The 24,895-nt window shown below is 39.2% G+C and overlaps 1 protein-coding gene across 1 annotated transcript; it reads left to right on the top strand.

The window, feature by feature from the left end:
- Window positions 1-672: 672 nt before the first annotated feature.
- Window positions 673-12,319, top strand: LOC132153032 (ankyrin repeat domain-containing protein 50-like). The gene is made up of 5 exons (XM_059562144.1): window positions 673-913; window positions 1,681-2,402; window positions 6,026-6,273; window positions 7,414-11,016; window positions 11,268-12,319. The coding sequence occupies exons 2-4, from the start codon at window positions 1,933-1,935 to the stop codon at window positions 11,013-11,015; spliced, it is 4,320 nt and encodes a 1,439-aa protein (XP_059418127.1). The 5' UTR covers window positions 673-913; window positions 1,681-1,932; the 3' UTR covers window position 11,016; window positions 11,268-12,319.
- Window positions 12,320-24,895: the final 12,576 nt, after the last annotated feature.

The raw sequence follows: 24,895 nt of genomic DNA on the forward strand, positions 1-24,895 counted from the left end.
TTCATCCTTGCGTCACACGCACATGCTGACATAGTTTAAACACACATATATTACTTAACTACTTTTGTATTCATCTGACTCATTTATCCAAGGTAACCCACAGTATAGTAATTACAAGGAGAGTCCCTCTGGAGCAATCTTGGGTTGGGCACTTCCCTTAAGGGCGCAATGGTTAGAGGATTCATGGATCATCCGTAACAATTTGATCCTGTGACCTCTGGGCAGACAGCCTGTATCTGTAACCACTACCCTACCCCACGTCCCCACCCCCCACCATATGTTGTTGATTAGTTGATTAGTTGTTGATTTAGACATGGTGTAAAAAATACACTGTCAGCACTGTATCTGTTGTAATGAGGTTACTGTTCACTGAAGGCACTTGTGTTTAGTTTTTTGGCTTCTAATAAATTGCAGACATGTGAGGTATGTTTAGAACAACAATCTGGATTCTGTCCATGAGTTCTCGCTCTCTTAAGAGAATGTGTACTACAGGCAAGCAAGAAAGAGAAACACTATATGACATCATGCATCTGTGTGTAAACTTTGACCCCAAACCATAACTCCTCCCTTACTCATGGTCTCTCTCTCTCTCTCTCTCTCTCTCTCTCTCTCTCTCTCTCTCTCTCTCTCTCTCTCTGTCTTCTAGTCAACTATTTCACTTCATGCTCTGACATGTTAAGGAGCAGGAGGGAAGGACCAAAAAAACCGGTGAGCAGCTGGGAGCCATGGAGAATATGCGAAAGGAGGAGTAGATTTCAGTCTGGCCAGCAAAACCATAAGACCTGTGAGTAGGAAGAAATGATGTGAATGACGCAACAGAAAGACGTGAAGAGAGAGTAATGTGTTTGAGGTGAGACTGAACACTGCCATGGATAAAACATAAAGGAAATACACGAAACAGCATATTTCAAAGGTAGGATTTTGTGTTGTCTTTCTCTTTCACTCTCTTGAACTATTTCTTTATTGCTTAGGACAGTTTAAGTTGAGGGCTGGGTCAGCATCTTGACTCACTTGCATATCCAAGCTCTCGCATTCATCAGGGGACAGATACTTTCTACCCCTCTTTCTATTTCTATTTCTCTCTCAACCTTTCCATCTCACATCTCATGGCTAAGTTCAATGCCAAGCGTTCATTTAAAGGTGAAGTGAGTAATTTCTGTGTCACTAGCATCACCAAATGGAATTGAGAAAATAATGATCTTCTTATGATTTTCAATTGGTAAAAGGTTCCACGTGTTTGGAGCATAATGGCTAAATGCAGCATTATCAGATCACATCAGCTTTACCTTACAGTAGCCTAAGCCAAGAAATCATTCATAAAGTAAGTCATTCAATAATTAATCTCTGTGATTAGTGCAAACACAGTGGTACTACAAAACATTATCTGCATCCCGACCAGTAATGCAAAGCAACATTAGCGCAACCAATACGTAAACGCAATCTCTTTAGCCAACCATTTAATTTTTGTATAAGCTTGTACTTTCCTTTTAAATTATTCACTTCTATTTTATTTGAATTATTCCGGATTTTTTATATACTGAACTCTAAAGCACTTTTAGCTTCATTTTATTTATGAAAGTTATTGTTATGATAATGACTTGTATCTGCATATTAAAAGTATTTAAACATGGGCCGCATTACACCGTTTTCCTCATGCATTATGTTTGTTTTGTCTTACAGGGCTTCTGACTAGCAGCATGACTTGGACATACGGGATTGCAAAATACAACCACACCTGCAGCCAACAGTCATCTGAGGACACTCTCTCTGATTCTCCATTCCAGGAACCTTTCGGTAGCAAACATTTGCATACAACCCAAACGAACCCCACTACCCTTTCTGTGTTAACTGCAGTGCAAGCTGTTTAAAGAGATCCCAAGAGCCACCTGCTTTGCGTATTCTATTAAGGACTATGGAAGAGGATACATCCTCATGGTCCGTCCTTGTTCATCTCCTGAGGGCCAGATGAGGAGCATGTTACCTAGCTTGTTACAGGGCCGGCGGTTCAACTGCCGTGAATGGGCCCTCGAGAAACTACAAAGATGCCTAGAGGCACGAGACGCCACAAAGAGCGTGGAGGGAATGGCCCGTGTCTCTCCAGGGGTCCTAGTGACTGGGGGCCCAGGCACGGGTAAGACGGCCCTCCTCACAGAACTGGTTTGGCCCCAGTCAGAAGCATGCATAGGGGCAGGGTTGGCATCACGGTGTTTGGCCTGGCATTATTGCCAGCGAGAGGATGCAGGCAGTATTGAAGTATGGAGATTCGTATTGGAGCTGGTTGAACAGCTGAAGGAAAGTGCACTTCTAGGACAAAACTATGTGAAAGCGATAAGCAGTGCTGCTATTGCTGCTGTCCTGGAGCCCCTCCACTGCCAAAGAGAACCTGATAACACTTTTAAAAGGTCGGTGTATACATGTCACGGTTCATACTGTACATCACAATGCAATGAGTTTTAGAGTTTCCTTTTTTTTTTAGATGGCATATTTCCTCTGAACGTTAGAAACATTATATTAATTTCAGGTTAGTTTCAATAACCTTAAGGATCAATGGAATATCCTGAGAAAATTTTTTTTCAACACTGCCATAATATTACTTTTTAATTTTCAGTAACTATTTAGTCATTTATTTAAAAAAAAATCATTTTACATCCTGTACAAAATATGACATTTTAATATAGATTTTCATATCTTAAAAATTCACAATTTCAGTACTTTTTAAAAACCACTTTTTTCCTTTTTTCTGATTTTCTCAGATTTTTCTCTTGCTTTTGCTCTGCAACAAATCGCACACTGTTCAAGATCCATTTGAACTCGTTTCTGTCAGCCTTTAGTTCTCCAAGTATTTCAGGTTTGCTCTCCAAAGCATTACTCCTATGAGAAATCCCAAATGTTACACAACTAGGCCTTTGGTGTACCTTACACACTCCCTCTGTATTTCACATTGTTTGTGCAAGGAAAATGACACTTCAGTGGGGCCTTTAAATGACTTAGACATTTTGTTGTGTTTCTTGTTTTAACAGTGTCAGGCTTCAGAACACTTTAGCATTTAACATGGAATTTTAAAGATCAAATAATCAATTATACTTTCAATTCATGATGTTTTGTGTAACAAATACATTGTCATTGCAGAAGACTCTTGTTTTGAATATAGTCCACACTGCTTTTTCTTAGCCTTTTTTAAAAATGAATGCATTTCTGTGTAATATTTGAACAAGGAAGCCAGAGGAAGAAGAAAAACATGTAATCAAGTAAACACGCTTTCTTGCATTTTCTGGTTATTTATATTAAGCTGATGCCTTTAATGTTTGTTGTCAATGTAAATGCACTTAGTGGCATCTTGCTTAAACAAGGTTTCTTTTATTGTTTCCTACTAAACCCTCCCACTCCCTATATTCTTCTCCTCCATCATATTTTCTTTTGATACCCCTCGGAAAGACTATTAAAAGCTATTGTTCTGCTTTTCTGCCACATATATTTATTCATTTATTCCTCTCATCACAATAATGAGGCCTATTCACAGTTATCACAATAGTCCAGTGTTCAGTGCAGATGGATGAAGCTATTTACAACCTTCGGGGGGAAAAGGTGGTAAAGACAGAGAATTGTGCCACTAGTTTGTGTTCCTCTGTGAGGTCGCCATACTGACAACTTTCACTATTCTCTTTATCTTTCAGAGTTTGCTCTTACGTTAGTCCTTTCAGTTTTCCCTTACAGATCTGACGTACAGGCCCACATTCCACATTTGCTTTACACATGCTTACAAACTGTTGTGATGTTTTTCTCTAGTCCTGGTGAGAGAATGTATTAAGGGTTAGTTTGGGGGTGAAATGCAAGTGTCAGTCCGTACTGTATTCAGCATGCTCTCTGATGTACATAGGCTATCATTAACACTGTTTATTTAAAAGACAAGAAATAATGAGGACAGTTTATTTTATCAGGATATGAACTTCTGTCATAAAGAAATAATTATGACTTGTTTGTCAGATTAAAGCTTTGTAGTCAAGGTATATTTGTATTAAACAGAAAATTCCTTTAAGATTATTGTATTTTAAGTAGATTAAATCAATATATGTTTTGCCAAACAAAATGGAATTATAGCTACTGAAACCTATTCTCGGTTTAAGTTTGCACTTCATCTGATTGTGTCAGTGAGGACTTGCAAATGATTCCAGCTGAATCAATAGTTGGTTGTAAATCCTGTAACCTTCAGCTGCTTGACCATGACCAAACCCCTAAACCTTTCACCTTGTCCACTACTTCAGTACAAATAGTGTCAAATAACTCTTCTCTCAGGTTTGAGCTCCTAATTCCATTCTGTGTTTGACCATTGCATGGCCATTCTTGGGGTTAAAGACAAGCCCATAGCTCGTCTTTGTGGAGTTAGGAAGTAATTATTTATTTATTAGGTTGTTCGGCTCAAGCTGTGATCTGTGAGCATGTTAAAAGGGCATTAGCTCAACAAATTATGTGAGCCCACGTATTGGAGATAAGAAACCAATAAACATGACATGATTATATTTTTTATGGCGGGAGTATGAAACAGGAAGTTCAGTTCTGAACTGTTTAACCAAAATTGACAAAATAAGGTTACAAAATAATGCTGTTTAAAATGCTATATTATTAAAGAATACAAGTGTTAATACTCAACAAATTCTCAATATCAGAATTTAAGTTATGACTCTAAATAGAATGCAACGTTTCCATTAGGGTAAAGTATTTTTTTTTCAATTTATTTTTCTGTGCGATTAAATAAAATCAGTAAAGAATTCAAAAAAGTCCATGGGCCAAATAAAGCAGTTAAGAAAAAATATGTGAAAATTAGAAAAAAAATAACGGGTACGACAGGTGAGACATTTGATTATGCATTATGGAATATATATTAAAAATGTGTCATTTAAAACAAGACTTCGAGTCATTGATGATGAAAATAATAAATATATTTTAAATTTATTGGAAAATTATAATCTAAATGTGTTGGAAGTTTAAATAGGATCATTGGGCAGCCATTTTTGCTGTGGCGTCCAGGGAGCATTTGGGGGTTTGGTGCCTTGCTCACCTCAGTCGTGGTATTGAAGGTGGAAGAGAGCACAGGTCATTCACTGCCACCAACTACAATCCCTGCCGTTACCGAGACTCAGAACCCGCTAACTTTGGGTTATGAGTCTGTATCTCTAACCATTACTACATACAAACAGATAGCCCTGTAGGTACCTATTAGGTATCAGGACCCTTTAGACTGTATCATGATGCTCAAACTAAGAGAGCACCTCTGTTATTTGGGAATTCAACCTATGAGTTGTTTATAGTTGCCTCCATATTAAACTGGGGTAAATGAAAGTGTATGACCATTAATTATATTACATCTTAGTGTTTGATTAAAAAGGCAATAATACAATGAGTGAAGTGTGTCAGTGATAAGAGCAAAACAGATACGTGAATGTGAGTCTGATAAGGAAGCAGCACCTTCTCACTGTCTATTGATATGCCCTGGAAGCAACAGAAACCGTCACTGAGCTTCCATAACACTGAGTCATAGTGCCTCTGCAGCCACACCTCAAGTCAGAAGAAGTGGCCAAAAGAAAGAAAAATCGAAGTATAAGACAGATTTAAAAAGCTGGGAGTTCATTGTATGGTTTTTAAAGGATGTTATATTTTATTCCAAATGAATCCCTCACATAACTGCATTCAATGCAAAACAATGCTGCATTTATGCACTCGTTTCCTTCTCAGATAAGCTCTTGTTTTAGTTCTGAACTGACTTTCATTCATATGTGATGACATGTCTTTCCTATTTCCAATTCTTAAAATGATTGAATTCCTAATTAGCTTGCTGTTGTTGAGAGAAATATGTCCCTCCTTCTCCTTCCTCCATTCTTCTGTTTCTTCTGTCAAACTCCCAAACCTCCCACCGCTCGACCTGTCATAAGTCTAATTAACTTACGATTTTTTATCAGCATCATGCAGGTAAGACTGACTCAATTTAGTGACTTATTTTAACCTCTTTCTCCTTCTCATTTTTCTTTAGGGCAGTATTAGAACCCCTCTTGTCTTTTACACCACCAGCTCACAGTGTGTTTATTGTGGTTGATTCACTGGACTTTGGGTATTGTGGAGATAATGGAGTTGGAGAAAGCTCATTATCAGAATCTGCGGCCACTCAGAGTTCTTCTATTGCAGAGCTCCTGCTGAAATACCTACAGCTCCTGCCCTCCTGGATCTTCCTGGTCTGCTCCGCACGCCGCCAGAACAAAGCCATTTGCAAGATGTTCTCAGGTACACTCTCAGATTATTCACAAATCACTTCAAAAGCACAACAAAATGTGAGATGGTTAGCTTTATTGGTTTCTTGAAGTGTTGTGCATTGTTCATCTTAGTTAAGACTATGTACAGGGACTTTGTTCTGTGTTTAGAAACCCATTTAGTAACAAATTAATAATGGTCTCCACACTTGTAAGGCCACCTGAACATTTAGTATTTACAAACATACAGCTTATAACTTCTTTTTTTTTTGCTTTTTGTCATTATATCAACATTTTATGGCTTTGTAGTTTTTGTTTTATTACTAGATGAAATGAATTGGTCTTGTGAGATGAGGGTCCCACGCACTCATTAGCTCTTGTGGATGGCTTCTGAAGTATAGTGTTATGGTACTACAATCTATTGTGCACTAGTTATGTGTATATTTCTGCCTTTAAAAACACATTTGAATGCAAGTTCCTTAACTTTGGCTTGGAAAGCCTCAAGGACCATCATGTTTTACCTTTGCCCATGAGATTTAAAGACTGGAAAGAAACAACTGCGCAGAGTGCTAAAAACATTTAGAAATTATTCCGACAAATGTTTTTGTTGTTAATTGGTATAGTAACTTATGTAGTAGTAGCAAAACATGTTTGGAATTACACAAATGTAAAAGGTACAATGAACTAGACTTTGTGTTCATAATGCACATTAAAAGTAACCAAATTATTTGTGTGAAGCTTATACATATTGTAGACAAATCAGAGACAAATAAAACACTATGGGACTACCATGCAGTTCTGTACAGACAATTAAATCACAGTGTGACGAGTGGGGCTGGGCCGAGAGCCGTGGGAATGGAGCGAGGCCGGTGGAGTGATTTGGAAATGAGCGACAACTGCGCCACTTACAGATCTCCTCTGTCGGACTCAAGACCGGTGAGTGGCGCAGTCGTCGCTCATTTCCAAATCACTCCACCGGCCTCGCTCCGTTCCCACGGCTCTCGGCCCCACCCCACTCATCACACACAGTTTTTTATTCGATAAGGCGATTTCTTTATTAATTATGTAGCCTTAAAAAACCCATTGTGATGCTTTAACAGTTGTTGTGTCTTATTTTATCTAATTTTGTTGTGTAGACTGCTCTGATTTTATCTTCTGCCTTTTTACCCTGCAGGATTTAGAAGATTGTGTCTGGATGACTTAAGAAAGCCCGCAACTGTACGAGATGTACAGCAATATATCCTGAGGAGGCTTGACCAGGAAGGGGCTTTGAGAAGACAAATTAAACCAGACACGGCTGAAATGCTTAATCTTTTGCACATCAAAAGTGGTGGCTGTTTCTTGTTTCTTGAGCGAGTACTAGATGGTGTTGCACATGGTCTAGTAGGACTTAGAGAAATTCGGGACATTCCTGGCACACTGAATGGCCTTTACCTTTGGATTTGTCAGCGACTCTTTCCTCGAAGGCTGTTTGTCCATATTAGGCCTTTGCTGAATATTCTTTTGGCATCCCCACAACCACTAACAGCTGAGCAGCTCTACAGTATTGCCAGAAGCCGTGACTTCTACTTCGGGATTGGAGACTTCCAAGCACAGATGAGGGCTCTGGCATCTCTGTTTGTAGATGGCCCTGAGGGCAGTAAACTCCTCTTTCATAACAGCTTTGCAGAATGGTTAACTGATGTTAAATACTGCACACAGAAGTTTCTGTGTTGTGTGAAGGATGGTCACCTTTCTTTGGCCATGTCCCTCTCTCTTCGAGCTAGTAGTTTGAGTACAGAGGAGACTTGCCAGCTGGCCTACCACCTCCTCAACAGCAGAGTCCATGAAGGTGAACCAGCCCTCCTGGAATTGTGGTTGCTATGGACTGGAGTTCCAGCTCTTAATGGTGCCAAAAAAGACTGTTCTTCTAGTGATACACCTGTATTAGTTCAGCAAGATGTGCTACAACTCTTGATAAGAAGTGGAGTTTACCCTGCAAGCTGTTCCCCAGACAAAAGCTCCAGTGTCAGGGTTCACTGTGTTGGAGGAAAAGGCAGGATAGTTCGGCGAGCATTACAGAGGGAAGACTCTGTGAGAGCACTTCTGGACAGTGGAATCAGTGTGAACCGTACAGACCCATCAGATGGACGGACTTTATTAGCAGCTGCAGCCCATGCTGGACTTATAGATGTAGCAGCATTGCTGTTATACCATGGAGCAGACCCTTTACTAAACGACAACCAGGGACACACTGCATTGACTCTTGCTGCCAGACAAGGCCATGTTGGTGTACTACAGTTGTTGCTGGAGTGGGTGCAGGAGCAAGGGAACAAGAGTCCCATAGCACAAGCCCTGCTGGAGCAGGTGGACAGTGAGGGATGGACTGCTCTTCGCTCTGCTGCATGGGGTGGCCACAAGGAAGCTGTGCGTCTACTTCTGGAAGCAGGAGCAGAGATTCATGGCTGTGATTCAAATGGCCGGACAGCTTTACGAGCAGCAGCATGGGGTGGACATGAGGAAATTCTGTTGACCCTCCTTGATCATAAGGCTGAAGTAGACCGCTCAGACAGTGATGGACGTACTCCACTAATAGCTGCAGCGTACATGGGTCACAAAGAGGCAGTAGAGATCCTTTTGAATGCTGGGGCTGATTTGAATCTTGCAGATGGGGATGGACGTACCGCTTTGTCTGTTGCTGCATTGTGTGTGCCATCAGCAGCTGGAGGACGAGGGCATGGAGAGGTTGTAAGCCTTCTGTTGGAGCGAGGTGCTGATCCAGAACATAAGGACCGAGATGGAATGACGCCTTTACTACTAGCCTCTTATGAAGGGCATGAGGAAGTAGTTGAACTCCTCCTGGAAGCTGGAGCTGACGTAGATGAAAGTTCTGGATGTCATCCTTCTGCTGTCACTCCTCTTCTTGTGGCTGCAGCTATGGGGCATGCTGGCACAGTTAACCATTTGCTGTTTTGGGGGGCAGCGGTGGATGGCATTGATGGAGAAGGCCGCACTGCTCTTTGCTTGGCTGCAGCAAAGGGTAGTGTTGAAGTTGTAAGAGCACTGCTGGACAGGGGTTTGGATGAGAATCACAAAGATGACCTGGGCTGGACTCCATTGCATTCTGCAGCTTGTGAAGGTCACAAAAGTGTGTGTGCAATATTGACAGAGCGAGGCAGCATGGCACATGTGGGTGAGCTTGATGTAGAGGGTCGGAGCCCTCTAATTCTAGCAGCACAAGAAGGGCACTGCAGTATAGTCAGGCTACTTCTAGACCGTAAGTCACCCATCGATCATCGTGCATATGATGGACACTCTGCACTCAGTGCGGCTGCTCTGCAGGGACATCGGGAGATTGTGGAGTTATTGATGCGTAGAGGGGCTGACACGGATGTCCGTGATGCTGAAGGAAGTCCTCTTCTTTATTTGCTGGTCCTGGAGGGACGTTTAGACATGGCCACCCTACTCATAGAAAAAGGCGGTGTCTCATTGGAGTCAAAAGATGCAGAAGGGCGAACTGCACTCCATGTAGCAGCTTGGCAAGGAGACCCGGAAGGTATTGAACTATTGATGAAATATGGAGCTGACCCAAATGCCAGAGATTTTGATGGTCGGCCTCCTTTGCACTCTGTGGCATGGAGAGGTCATGCAGCTGCTGGCAGGCTGCTCCTTAGGGCTAAAGGTCTTAATGTAGACTTGGCTTGCAAACAGCAGGTTGCCACAGCACTTAGTATTGCTGCTCAGGAGGGGCATGTTGAAATTGTGGCCATGCTCTTAGAGAAAGGTGCAGAACCAGACCATGTGGACCGTTATGGTCGTAGCCCAGTTAAGGTAGCAGGAAAACAAGGTCATTTCCCAATTGTGCGACTTTTGGAGAGCTATGGTGCAAAGCCCTTCTCAGGTTTTAAACCATTAACACCTAGTGATGCTCCTAACAATTCTTACTTTTCAGCCATTGTCAAGACCCAAGAGTCCATTAGTTCTGGAGAAGTGGGTGTTGATGGAATCCCAGCCACATCTTCTCCATCTTCGTCCTCAGTTTCTGCCTCCTGTTCCCCAGCTTCCACTGCAGAGCGTTTCCATTCCATGCCTGCCTCACAGACTTCCTCCTCCACCTGCCACTCACTGGCCACAGTTCAGACCGTGCCTGCTGACAGCCTAAATTTTATCCAGCAGATACAACAGCATTCACTTCCTCGTTGCCGCATTCGGCCATCCATTTTGCCTTTACCTAGCTCCAATCCTGCCAGTCTTCAGGGCAGAGATTCTAGGCACAGTCAAAAGGCTGTTCCCAAGAGCAGTCCCACAAATGAACAGTGTACGTTTACTGAACTGCTGGATTCAGACAAACCCTTAAAAGGGCTTGGATCATCGGGGGATAGCAACATACTCTTAAAACCTAAAACTATTTACATCACAGAGGATGTGATGGAGAAGAACCTCAAACAAGTTGGAGGAGTAGATATAAAGTGGAACTCCTTTATGACTTCCTTAGGGGTGATGCCAAACCAAGAGGGCCCAATTCAACAAACAAAAATTAGGGAATCCCCCCCTTCGGGGTACCCTCATTTTCACTTCCAATCCTATGCACAAAAAGATGATTGGGGTGGAATTCAAATGACATCCATGTCTCCAACCATTGACCTTTCATCTATTTCTCCACATAGTGCCTTACATGATGAGACTTTGTTTAACATGACAACTACTAACCCCCAGTTGAATCTCAAACAGGCAATTAAGCTGCAGTTTGAAGGGCCTACCAGTGCAGCACTTTACAAGAGGGAAACCCCTCTCTGAGGTGAGGCATTAAGTTTCTCAAAAAAAGTAGAACATTACATTTGTCTTGTAATTTGTCAGTTGTCTTGTAAAAGTAAAGTTTATTAGTTGAATTAAGACAGGTTTATTTATGTGAATGTCCATAATACGTGTCTTGTCAGGCAGTTGTCAGATATGCCAGATGGAAGTGAATCACACTGTGCTTTCAGCTGCAGTCTTTATGATTGTGACTTGGAATGTCTGGAATTCTAATGACAGCTTTGTCTGTTGTAGGCAAACCTGGACATTTAGGAGTTCAAGGAGGTGAGGGTTGTGTGGGTAATCACTGCACTGTGTGTGGGAGGTGTTGAGAGTAGAGAAGGATGGCAAATGAGAGCGTCATAACACAGTGACCTCCACCTCTCTAACCCACTGACCCCAAAGCACAAAAGAAGACGGAAAGACATAGGGAGTCTAAAGGAACCTGAGTTCAAAGGCTCAAGCTGTGTACATTCCAGAGCTTTTCCTCCTCATCCCGTCACAATGGAGAGCAGCTGGCACTCTCTCATTCTCTGTCATACAATCACAGGAAAATATTTTTACACTGAGAGGGACACTTTGCTCTGCTTGTGTTGTGCATTTGCCCAAGTCAACATATAGATACCCCAGGGGTTTTTGTGCACATAACATGAATGACACAATTTTTTATAGACATATAAGAGCTAATAATAATTCTGTTTGAAACTGGAGTGCATCTGCATTAACAATATTATTTTTGGGTGATCTGCTGTACATTGCTCAGACTTGATTTACACCCAGACTTGGGCTTGCTGGGAGAACAAAAAAAGAAAGGGCTTTCTCAAAGCGCCACTGTCACTTAGTGGCTTTATTTGCCAGATATGTGTTAATGACTTGTAGGAGTCGTCAGCAATGTTTGTCTTTTAAAGATGTGCTACATTTGACACTATTTGTTCCAGGATATAGATTTGTCCATAGTTGCTACTCCTTATACCTTGAGTTTTTTAAATTATACATTCTATGATTGTCAGCAGTGAACCAGTTGACCTATCAACAGGGCAAATTCATATTTTAAAGCTTCTTTCCAATTGAATTACAGAAAGACATGGGAAAAATAAAGTGAGAAGTTACTGTTCTACAAGCAGATAGAGGGAGTTAGAGAGGAGGACATGATCTCCTATACATGCTCATCGGTCAATAAAACCTTAAAAGAGTTGCGAAAGTTGACAGTGATGTGATTTTTATACTTTACAATAGTTAATTTATAATGTTTATATTGTGTTGTATGTTAAAATGTATTAAAGTGCACTAATTAAAACTGTATATTATCTTGTGTGTCAGTGTGAAAATTTGTGTTGCAACAAACCAAACTTTGTATACCCTTTTGGTTTGCATGCGACATATCATTTAGCACCTGTCCCTCACATTAACTGTATATAGTACTCGTATAGACACAGTCAGGAAGAGCTAGATTGTATATGAATTTGCTTGACCCTCTATGGAATTGCCTTTTGTGCATTAAAACAATTCAAGTATTTTTTAGCCCATCATGGTATATTACAATGTCACAGAAATCAAGATCAACAAGATATAGTTCACCCCAAAATATTTAATCACCATCTTGTATTAACAAAACAAAAAAAAAACATGATGGTTTTCCATGGTTCTTGCTTTTTAGACATTTCTGGGCAAACCCATTTAAGTTAAATCTTTGGGCCAAAGGATTCCAATGTTTTCTATCCTTTTGAGTTAGTGTAACGTATGTATTCCATGCTCTAAATGTACAAAGGTTTCTTTTTTGTACGTCCTCATTATTGGTTAACATTACCCCCTCTCCCTTTCTCTCTCTCTCTCTCTCTCTCTCTCTCTCTCTCTCTCTCACTCATGCACTCATCTCTCCCTGTGAGAGGTATTTTTTATTGCCCCTCTAAAGTTTACTTGCTACTTCCATAAATCCCCTCAAAGCAAACTGAGACGCCATATGCAACAACAAGCAAAATTCCACATTTTTGGCATTTTGCCTGTTGCACAAATATAGGCACAGATACAGACGCTGTTCATACTGTAATATACAGCACACACAGTAGCCAGGATACAGCGTAAAACACCCACACTAGCCACTCATATTCAAGAAACTTGCATTCAAACAAACACTGTGTTCAAGGAAATGTTTAGGCTTTTTTTCTTAATATATGCACGATACAAACAATAGAGACAACTGCTCCACATTAATAATTATTACTTATTTATAATCACATTATTATAGATTGTATGAGGATCTCAAATATGAAGCTACATATTGAGACCTGTAGATATGTGGCAAGACTTACTGTTACGAAAAGCTAGACCTCATAAAATGGAATATCAAAAAGTTTACTGTGTCATCATTATCATCCATTTTAAATTCTCTGAAACATTTTAAAGCATATCATTTTCATTTTGAAATTTGTCTGTGTTCTTTAATTTTATTTTATTGCTTTCAAGACAAAACTAGTCTTTACCCTATCTAGGATGATGTGGTTTTGGGTTTTGTAGACAAACTGTAAACTCAGGCATTCCACGATAATGAAGGACAACTTGAACCCAGTCCTTTTATAGATGGGATTTTTTTCTCTCTTGATGCTGCAGGATATATTTTTATTTGAGAATTTTAAGAGCCATCTAACATTCATTTCTGAATATCATTCTTTACCAAAATACTTTTTCATTGCAATATGGGACTTTGCAGACCAAATGGTGGTTTAAAATCATTTTTCTATTATTCCTGTAATAATAATGCAGACCAGAATTTATTAAGACTGTCTAGCTTTACAAAAAAAATCCAAAGTGACTATTCAAAATATACATCTGATTAAATCATTAATTCCCTGTTAATTAAATCCATTATTTTGGCTTTTATTATTACTATTATTAAGTGAAAATCATGACATTTGCCAAGGATGGTAACCCATACTCGGAATTGGTGCTCTGCTTTTTACCCATCCAAGTGCACACACACAACAGTGAGTAGTGAACACACACCGGAGCAGTGGACAGCTTTATATCCAGTGCCCAGGGAGCAACTGGGGGTTCAGTGCCTTGCTCAAGGGCACTTCAGTCATGGGTATTGAGGGTGGAAGAGAGCACTGTTCATTCACTCCCTCCCACCTACAACTCCTGCCAGCACCGAGACTCAAACCAGCGACCTTCGGGTAACTAGTCCAAGTCTCTAACCAATAGGCCACAGCAGCCCCAAAATAGTTACCTATTAAAATGCTTATGGTTACATATTCAGTGTAAGAGGCTTCCTAAAATGATTTTAGAATGTAACAGGTGGAATAGGTTTCTCTTTCTTTGAAGTTAATCCGCCTGTGGTTTCTCACAATTCCATATTGCACACTATTGTGACCTGACAAATAAACAGATTATCTGCTTAAAATTGTTTCAAACCACTGTTAAAGGTCATTTATTGCACATGAGGCAAAAAAAGGATTTGTCTGATGAAAAAATTATTTAAATTAATTCCGGCTTCAATCATACACAAAGTCAAGGCTGCACTTTCCTGACCAACAAGGAGACACCACATCCTCTGACAGTGTAAACAAGGGAGATGAAAACCTTTCTGTTGAATAACAAACCATTTTTAGGGCAGAGGAAGAATTTCACAAAACTTGAAACATATTTCCATCAAGTTTTGTTCTGTGTGAAATGAGGTTAAGACATCTGTTTTTTTTTTTAACAAGCCAAGAGAATGTGTTTAGCCTAACTTCCAACTGAAAAGTAGCAGCAGATTGGGTGTGTTTGTTAGTCAGCATTCCCTGCTGAGATTTGAGACTCTCACTCATGCAATGAGTCATTACAGAACTGGATTCTAAGGATTCTAGTGAAAAATTCCAGAATTATTCAAGAGATTCCAGTGGTTCTGGTTCACTTTTTAAGATTTCACCATCATACCAAGAATATTTCACATTCAGTAGTTACATTTCTGTTGCTATTCAAGGGCCAAGTATACTAATGATGAACAGAAGTGCTTCTTTAATGTTAAATTTTAAGAACATGCAAAGACATTTACACATATACATTCATATAAATTAGAAAGCATAAAATGTCATATATATACACATTCAACTCATTCTTGAAGATTTATTTTTTCATTGAGCAGGAGCCTTGTCCATTCTATGCATTGGTTATATATGTACTGTATATGTTATGTAACAATTTCATTCAGTTTTATCGCATGTATCGTTACTTCCTCCTGCTGGCAAAGTCAAAAGAGTGCAGTAAAAGAGTGAAGTAGAAGAAAAAAATCACCAGGAATTCAAAACAAAATTCAAAGCACAACACACAATGTCTTAATTTAGTCAATCTACTGCAGTCTGACTTGTTTATGAAAAAGTTAAAAGTATCCTTTTGTGACTGTGAAGTGTTCTGTAAAGTTATATGTATACACACTCAAGTACACACATACTTACATATAGCACTTCCACTCAAATAAAATATCCCACAAAATATTACTTGAATTAAATCCCAAACTGGTCTGTACCTTGCTATCAGTGGACTGAACAAGTGAAAGTATGTATACTGATGGGTAACTAACTAAGACTGTGGATTACATTAAGCGGTTATTTGGCATGTTTGAGGGATTTAAAATGTTTAATAAATAAATAAATAAATACATATAATATTTGTGACATTTTTCTTTTGAATTTTGAGCTATGTGGAAACTCTTCATTTGTACTGATACATCTTAATGCAGTGGTGCATGCTGTCTGACACAACTAGGAGATCATTAGGTAAAAGTGCCAGTCCACGAGGGCTGCTAAGTCCATCAGACACAATAACTCGTCCTGCCCCTTCAGAAGTATATAGAAGCACCCGATGTTTTTCTCCCCAGTCTGCCACCAAAACAGACCCATCCTTATCAATGCAGAGGCCCCAAGGACAGGATAGTATGGGCCCTAAGCTAGAACAAACACCCAGGATTCTTAGGGTGTCCCATCCAGGTCCTAAAACCTTCACACAAGGATCCTGCCCTATTTCACTGCCTCGCTCTGACACTGCAATCAGACCAGAGTACAGGCATGCTGCGACCAGGTAAGGCCTGTGGAAACCAGTCACCACAGTTCGTTCCAATCTGGAGCCGGTTTTAGGTTCAAGTTTTAGTGCTGTAAGAGTACCCTTTCGTATATCTGCAACTAGGAATTCATCCCTTTGGGTGACTGTCACTCCCCTCGGTGCTTCCAACTCATCTCGAGGTACTCCTGCAATGTAGGGTCCCCCTCCAAATGTTTGTAGGAGACGCCCATGCCGACTTAGGATCAGGAGAGCCCTTTCAGCTGCACAGCTCAGAGCAATCAAACCCTTGGCATTAACAGCCACATCAAAGTAATTGCGGCAACGTCTTGAGGAGCCTCCCAGTTCATTACTTGGAGAAGTCACTTGTTGTAGGATATTGCCATGGGCATCAGTTACCTGGACACGAGCATTCCCACAATCCACAAAGAACAGCTGACCTTGTGGTGTTGCGTGGACACCACTGGGCAGAGTGAGATCAGCACGTCCTGAGCCTTGTTTACCAAACTGCCGGACAAGACGCACCTGCTCTGGTGCTAATGATTCGGCATCCTCCTCTAACTCTAGAAGGGCTGGCTCACTCCTCTCTCCATGCAATCTGTTCTCATTTAGAGAAATCTGCCGTCCTGATGTAAAGTGGTTCAGTCTTTTCTGAGATGAGTTATCGATAACAGACATAGAGGGTGAACGAGACACTCTACTGGAACAAGATGCATGTTGTTGGGAGTTCTTTTGAGAGAAGTTACCATGACTGGGACAGGATTTAGTCTGTGATACCTCATTTCGTTTTTGGAAGGTGGGGCTTGAGAGTGAGGACATATGACTCTTAGGTACACTCCATATGCTTGATTGGTGTGTTCTGGTTTCACTGATGGGTCTGTTGCAGTAGGAAAGGTCAGCAGCCGATCTGGAGAGGCCAGCAGTAGGATGCAGGGGGTTGGTAAAATCTCTGGGGGAGCTGACAATGAAGGTGTACCCAGAATCTACACTGTCTGCAGGGGATGTTGCACGGTTTTGTGGATAGTCATCTGAGGATGGACTTAACTGAGAACTAGACCTGCCATGAAGGAAGTGGTTGTTGCTGCCCGAGATGATCTCTCTGTGGCTCTGTGGTGATGGTGATCCAGTCCTTCTTGCATGATTTTCATGGTAAAACTGATGCAAGAAACAGCCACCTTGTTCTTGATTACCTTGTTCTGGAGATGGAGAGAATTCTCGTTGCCTTCTTGCTCTATGTGAAGCAAACTGTGTAATTGGTCCGTTTTGTATTCGGGCAAAATCCTCACCCTCTGACTCACCATGACTAAGTGATGGTACAGCCAAAAAGAGCTCATCTCCTTTGCATTCAGATGAAGGAGATTCACACTCATCTTCCTGTGATGAATCACGTTCACATGGGACAGGTTTAGGGGATCTGTGACGCAGTTGTGGGGACTGACGTTTCACCTCTTCTCCTGATTCTTCATCACTTCGGGCTGACAAACTGAGCTTCCGGATAGCCCTCAAGTTCCCACTACTAATGGATGAGTGCCTTGGATTAGGCCCTGGAGATAAGACTTGGTTTTGTCCAGGACTTGTTCCATCAGATGTGCTCTGCCCCTCTCTAATGACATGAGCCACACTGCGTGCTTCATTGACATGGAGGGAACACATTTGCCCCTGCTGCCCACGGCCTCCAACAGGAAAATGGACATGGTGGTCTTGTATTTTGATTTCACCAAAAGTTACAGCATTTGGTTGGGCACTTGGTTTAAAAGATACACGACTGAGTGTAAGCGAGACTTCCCAAGGTTGGACTAGTTCTACAACACCTTTAAGAAGCTGGTCCCGCTTCAGATCCCACTCTCGATCTTTATTACCATCACCACCACCACATTTCTTTATTAGCTCTCGAAGTTTGATAACTTTATATAATCGCTGGTCTATCAATCTTTGTCCAACCCTTATTGCTGCTCCATTGTCCCTCTGCAAGTGTTCCAGTCTGAGCTGTAGGTCCCGGTGATCCTGTTCTACCCTTTCCAGTAGACGACGTTCCTCCCTTTGTGCTCCAAGCAGTGCACGCTCCACACCTCGACCTACTGTCCGCGCTTCAGTCACTTGTTGCTCCCTTAGACATCTGAGCTCTGTTTCACATCTTCCTAAATCACATAGTGCCTGGGTAGCCCAACATGGTAAGGAAAGCAAAGAGGCTACAGGAGTAGGTTTTGGGCCCTCATGACCTTCTATGTCTGACTGTGCCATTGGGCTTAGAGGGGGCTGTGGAGATGTGCTAGGGGAAGTTTTGTTGCTCACTGGAGATCCAGCAGACATCTTTGCAGAGAATTTGTAAAGGCTTATTTGTGGAGGATTATATCTATTTTGGACCTGGTAGGAGAGGTACAGAGAAAGAGGGAATAAAACTGAGGACATTAGAAAAATGATCTTCATTGCACTAATTTGTATTTAATATTATGGCATTAAGACAAATTAATATTCGAAAAGATTTCAAGGGGGGAAAGTAGATATGAAATCAAGCCTGCAATCAGTGTCTTGGGACACATATTCAACATTTCATGAAACATCACACAGTCTACAGCCCTCTTTTGAAACTGACCTTTACATGACCTTTATTAAATATTCATGTCATATCTGAGTCTCAAAGTGAAAAATAAACTCCTAAGAGCTGCTTATGTGACTTATGTAAATAAATAATTTGATGTCAATTTCAGGTCAAGCAGTCATGCATTATCAATACTCTCTTTATAGTTTAGAAAAAAAGGAGAAGTAGTTGCTTTGCTGTAACCTATGGCAACTACAGTCATAAAAACAGCAGCCATGACAACATAAATATACCACAGTAAAAATAAATAATAAATACAACAATTAAGTAACTGTAATAGAGAATAAATTCATGTTTTATAATTATTAGTATAACATAAAATATAGCAATAATGTGCAATGTATTTTAAAAATGAGTAATAACAGTGAAAGTAGTGGAGCAATTTTTGTAACAATGTTATGCAATTGTATAACACCAGCTATTACATCAAAATATCATGTTCTGGATTGTATCTTCAGAAATATTAAAATATTTAAAGGAGTAAATCAAATAAGCAAATAAATAAAATGCCTTGTAGGTGAAATAATAATAAAAATAAGTTGTTTTCATCTTACCTTTTTTATTTTCAGAGCTAAGATGTTTCTTGAAGAGATAACAACATAACACTCAACCCGTTGTACTGACTGAAAGTAGGAAACCTTAAGTGGCTTGCTTCTGGAATTTGAGATGGTTCGCTGTCCTGCGGAACAGTTGCTGAGCACATTTGAGAGGGCAATCAGTGAAACAAGACCACAATGCACAATTTTTTTGTCTTTTTTGACTGCATTTATATTACTGTATCAACTACGGTATATATGGAATATATATATTGTGCTACTGATTATTTATTTGCCTTTTATTAGTAGTATTATTATCAGTTCTCTTTTATTACTTTCTCCTATTTAAGCGTTGCAAAGAAAGTGTTTCTTTCCCACTGTATTGATGTGCATGTGACAAACAAAACGATGTTGACTGACAGATGGAAAGCAGAGAAACTGACAGAACTGATGAATTGAGGGAACCAAGGATTGGCTAGAAAAAGACTACTGGAAAACATAGAGAAATTGTGGCAGACAGACAATTGTGAGCAAAGAAGAGGGAGAGACAGATAGAAGAAAGGGAGTTCTGATTATTTAAAGCACCAAGGAGATGATTATTTTTTTCAAATTCAAGGAGGCAGGCAGTGGGATGCAAAAGACAAGACAAAAAAAAAATGTCATCACAAAACTGAAAAGTGCACTTGCTCTCCTTTGCTCACTTGTATTTTCACTTTGCAGACTTCTATCTCACCTCTTCAGGCCCCTTCAGGCCCATTGTGACATCAGGCTACACATCAGCACAACGCTCAAATACTTAATTCATGACAAGGTTTAAAGCAGTTGAGTCCAAAGTGTGCATGTGTAGTGGGAGGAAAAGATACTGCAAGTAAAAAAAAATAAGGTTATTTTCAGAGTACATGAAGATTCATGCTGTGAATATAACGTTTTATTGCAGTGCATACCTAAGAGGCATGATAAACATAATCCTTTTTCTCTTAGATAAAAAATTCTTCCTATTCAGGTACAATCTGAGACAGCACTTACTTTATTTAATGCTATTTTAGCACTAGTCCTGATCGGTTCTGTCTGAGAGACAATGGTAAAAAAAGAGAGGAGGGACAAAGTAGAAATATAGATGCCAGCAAGACATGCCAAGCAAGAGACTATATGAAATGTCACTCTTTTGGCAAATCATCAAAGTTTTCTCTGGGTGTAGTTAAAAAATAAAATAATAATAATGTGTCCAATTGTAATGGCACGAAGATGATTCAGTCTAAGAAACTGTAAGATGATTTATAAATCTTTAAAAAAAATAATGCCTCAGGTTTCCGCAGTCTGGGTGAAATTGCGTCTTTTGTATGCCAATTTTGAAAAAAAAAAGGAGATTAAACCATTGCTGTGCTGTAGAAAGGTAAATAGTCATTTGCATAATTGTAACATTGCATCCAAAGTCATCTGATATGGTGCATGTGTCTGTGTGTCATCCTGGGTCTTTTCTGTAGGGATCCTCTCACATTACTTCTTACATTATCTATGAGGGGCTGCTGTAGATGAACTCTGCATATTGGCTTTGTACAAGAAGGACAGTGAACAAAAGCAACTAACTACTTTTAGTGTACAATAAAGTTACCAAACTAAATCTTCATGCAAAAGCAATTAACTATAAATATCACTCAACTAAAAGTACAAACTAATGCCAGATAACATTGTGATAACATTTCAGACGATAACCAAATAAATTACAAGTAATTCACAATGCTGTTCATTAACTCTAAAACTATTGTTAATCATTTAAAACATAGTATTTCTTTAAACAACTTTAAAATGAGGAAAAAAAAACATCAGCATATTTCAAAAGCAATGTATATTAAAAAACTAACCAGAAAAAAAAGTATAATATTGTATTGACTGTATAATACTAATTGAAAAATATTTGGTCTTGAATTATAAAATTATAAAAACTGCACTAAAATTGAAGGTCTTACCTGTGGGTGACACCTGCACCTCTGTCAATGCCCTCCTCAATGCATTTCTCTCTCTCTCTCGCTAGTTGTCCCACTGTTGCTAGGAAATGGTTCAGAACTAATTCTACAACCAGTAACCTTGGTGACTGAGATTATGAGCTCCCTCTTTGTATTTTTCTACATTATAATTTTCTGTGATCAATTCAAACATATACTGTAGACTTTGTGAAGTAATCAACTTAAAAAAAAAATATTTGTTTTATATCTTTTATATCTTAACTTTAAAAACGATTTATTCATTTTTTTTTTGCATTAAAAAAAAATAAGCAAGCACTTGGAAACCTTAAACATGCACATTGTACATCTTTGAAGTGCATTTAACTAATCGAGACATCTGATAAAACACAATGGAGCAACACCAGCAGACATCATGGCACCCCAAATCATCACCGACTTCAGAAACTTCACACTGGACTTTGGATTCTGTGCCTCTCCAGTCTTCCTCCAGACTCCAGACCTCGATTTCCAAATCTAATACTAAATTTACTTTCATCTGAAAAGAGGACTTTGGACCACTGAGCAACAGTCCAGTTCTTTTTCTCCTTAGCCCAGGTAAGATGCTTCTGACATCGTTTCTGTTTTAGAAGTGGCTTGGTAGCTCTTTTCCTGAAGATGTCTGAGTGTGGTCTTTTCCTGAAGACGTCTGAATCTCGATTGCCTGACTCCAGCTTCAGTCCACTCCTTGTGAAGCTCTCCCAAGTACTTGAATATGATTTTTCTGACAATCTTCCCAAGGCTGTGGTCATCCCTGTTGCTTGTGCAACTTTTTCTACAACACTTTTTCCAGTCAACCTTCTATGAATATATTTTGATACAGCACTCTGTGAACAGCCAGCCCTTTCAGCAGTGACTTTCTTGTGGAGAGTGTTGATGATTGTCTTCTGAACAACTGTCAAGTTAGTAGTCTTTCCCATAATAGTGGTTGCATGTTCTAAACTAGCCCAAGAGGTACTCAGTATTTATACTCAAAATTAATCAAACTAATCAAGCTCAAAATGGAATATTCAAATTTTTTGAGATACTGAATTTTTTATTTTCCTAAGCTGTAAGATGTAACCATCATAATTAAAAAAAAATCCAAACATAGTGTCATGTTTTTTAAGACCTGATTCATCTAAGCCCAAGCAACAATCAGGGAAAGTACAAAGTGTGTATTCAGGAGACTTTTTTTTTTTCATTATGTACATGCACAAATGTATTTGCAATCAACCACATCTTAATCAAATGACCGATCTCACCTTTATAAACTTCTGAGAAATAAAGACAAAGAAGCAAAAAGTATTGCCAGGTAAAACATTTATAAATTAATAAAAACATTCCCTTTTAGTGTTTGTCTTTGAAGGTTTTCATCATTGATTGAAATCTCCATTCAGTTTCACTTTCTTCCATTTTATACATAGAAAAATATTTTGATAACATTCATCATTTTGCATCAGTTTCCATACAGTCCAGTAGATTATTGAATCGATAAGGGATAAGTAAATTATTGAAGAGTGGGGTTCCAGATTGCCAATTTAGTTTGTTTGTCCCCAAAAGTTTAACCATCTTTGCTTACTCAGTAACCAGTTTGCATAGATAACAAGCTGCAGAAGTCCTTGTCAACATCGTTTCACTCAAACAAATGGACAGAAAACCAAATACAGAAAAATCAACTTAACAACTGTGCAATGTACATTTATCAAACAAACACTTTTCAATAACAAGGATACACAATCATTGAGCTCCTGATTTTTCTAAATGTTTAAAATCATATCAAAAACGTATGTATAAAAAGAAAAACACGCTTATCTCCACCATGTCAGGCATACAATTATGTCATAAAAACGATGGGTGTTTCTTGTGCATTGGTATCTTATGACACACATCAGTTGTACAGGCCTATTTGATTTCTAACTTAGAAACTGAACAGAAATATAATAACCACTGTCTCCATAGAGATAATTGAACTCTAACATTTATGTACCGTTTATTCATTCAACCTCTTTCTCTTTATCCTTTCCATTTCATCTTTCTTGAAAGTAACATGGTCTACCATTCTCCTTAAATATGGAATTTACATGCTTAACATTTCAGATTTCAACTAACAAAAGCAGAGAACCATCACACTAATATGCTGCACAATCCTTCTGTGGATGGGAGGATAGATAAGGAGAAAATGGATGGACTGATAATTAAGCAGCTAGATGTAACCAGAAAATAATATAACTGACTTTCAAATTGTCTGCTCTTACATCTAGAAACTGATCAAAGAATATGCCCAAATGATATTTGATCGAAAAGAATTACTGAACTGACACAAGTGAAACAGCAAGAACACTGCTTGCAATGAAAATTAAGTAACTGAGGTAATGCACATATGGCTTGAGGATGATAAAAGAGCTCTTGGATGGATGATTTCAGATCAGCATTTTAACGATACACAAGGGGCAGAAACAATACTGTTCCCAAAAAAAAAAAAAAAAAAAAAACGTGCGCTTGCTATTAAAAACAAATCTCATAAAAGCACATGCATCTCCTAACTTCCATTTTGAAAATTAAAGTGTCTAAAGTATTTTGGAAATAAACAAATTAAAAAGTGGAGTGATGCTTCCACTATGCACACATTACGGCTGATTTCACTCATACTCCATAACACTAGCAAAATCAACTAATGAACAGAAAAAAAACAAAAAACCTTTGATTCAACACTAAGATGGCTTATGAGTCACATAACTTGGCTTACTCCTTAAAGGGACAGGTAATTATTAAGCAAGCTTTTCTTTGCTCATACCAGCCAAATATTTAAGTAAATAAAAATATTTAATATTTATTACATTAGCACCTAGTCGGACGCCAAAAGGGACGCTAACATCCAGTATAGGAGATCTCTGTGGGCAGAAAAATCAGTAACCCACCCACCCAAAAAAAACCCCCTAAAGATATGTAATGTCTTGACTAGGTGAACGTACCATTTGCATTTCCCTAAAACGGCCAGAAACTCATCCTAAAACTCATCCTGGAAAACGTGCTGCTGCAACATGACACAAGAATTCAAACTAAAACTTTACATCTATGCTAAATAAATCAGGCTTTTATTGGGACGGGGGTTAGGAAATTGAACCCTCTCTCTAACTGAACTGGTTCTGACATCCCTCTAGATGTTGAACTAGAGATCGGCAGAACTTGAGTATTGTGTCATTTGTTGATTTTTCAGAGATGTCTCAATAAAGAGGACTTATTGCCCGGCTTGTAATTGGTAAACTGCATCTGACATCTCGTCCTTTAAAAAAACGGCAGGATGATTATTTCTGATATATCTTGGTGTGATCTCACAGACCTATTTTCTATAAAAAAAGACAAAATAACCGTCCAACATTGTTAAAAATGTAAATGGCACTTCCGCACCCATAAAAGTTTAAAAGAACTGTGTGTAGTGAGTCTACTTTAGCTAGTCTCTGAAGTGACTTAGAAACGTAAGGAGTGCAAGTTTACGCCCAATTCCTCCAGCTCAGAGTCTCTCTGAGTGTACAAAAATCATTATACACATAGATATTTTATGTAGACTATATACAATTTATATGCACAATTTCCTTAAGCTTAATGAATAAATGGTCCTGTACAATTAAAAAAAAATTACATTATGCACATGAGATTATTAACCTCTCTCTTTACCTTCATGGTCAACTGATTTTTCTTGTCTCTTTGAGTGCATTATGTCCCTTGAAAAAAAAA

Source organism: Carassius carassius, chromosome 11 (assembly GCF_963082965.1).
Source record: "Carassius carassius chromosome 11, fCarCar2.1, whole genome shotgun sequence".
NCBI classification, from domain to species: Eukaryota; Metazoa; Chordata; class Actinopteri; order Cypriniformes; family Cyprinidae; genus Carassius; species Carassius carassius.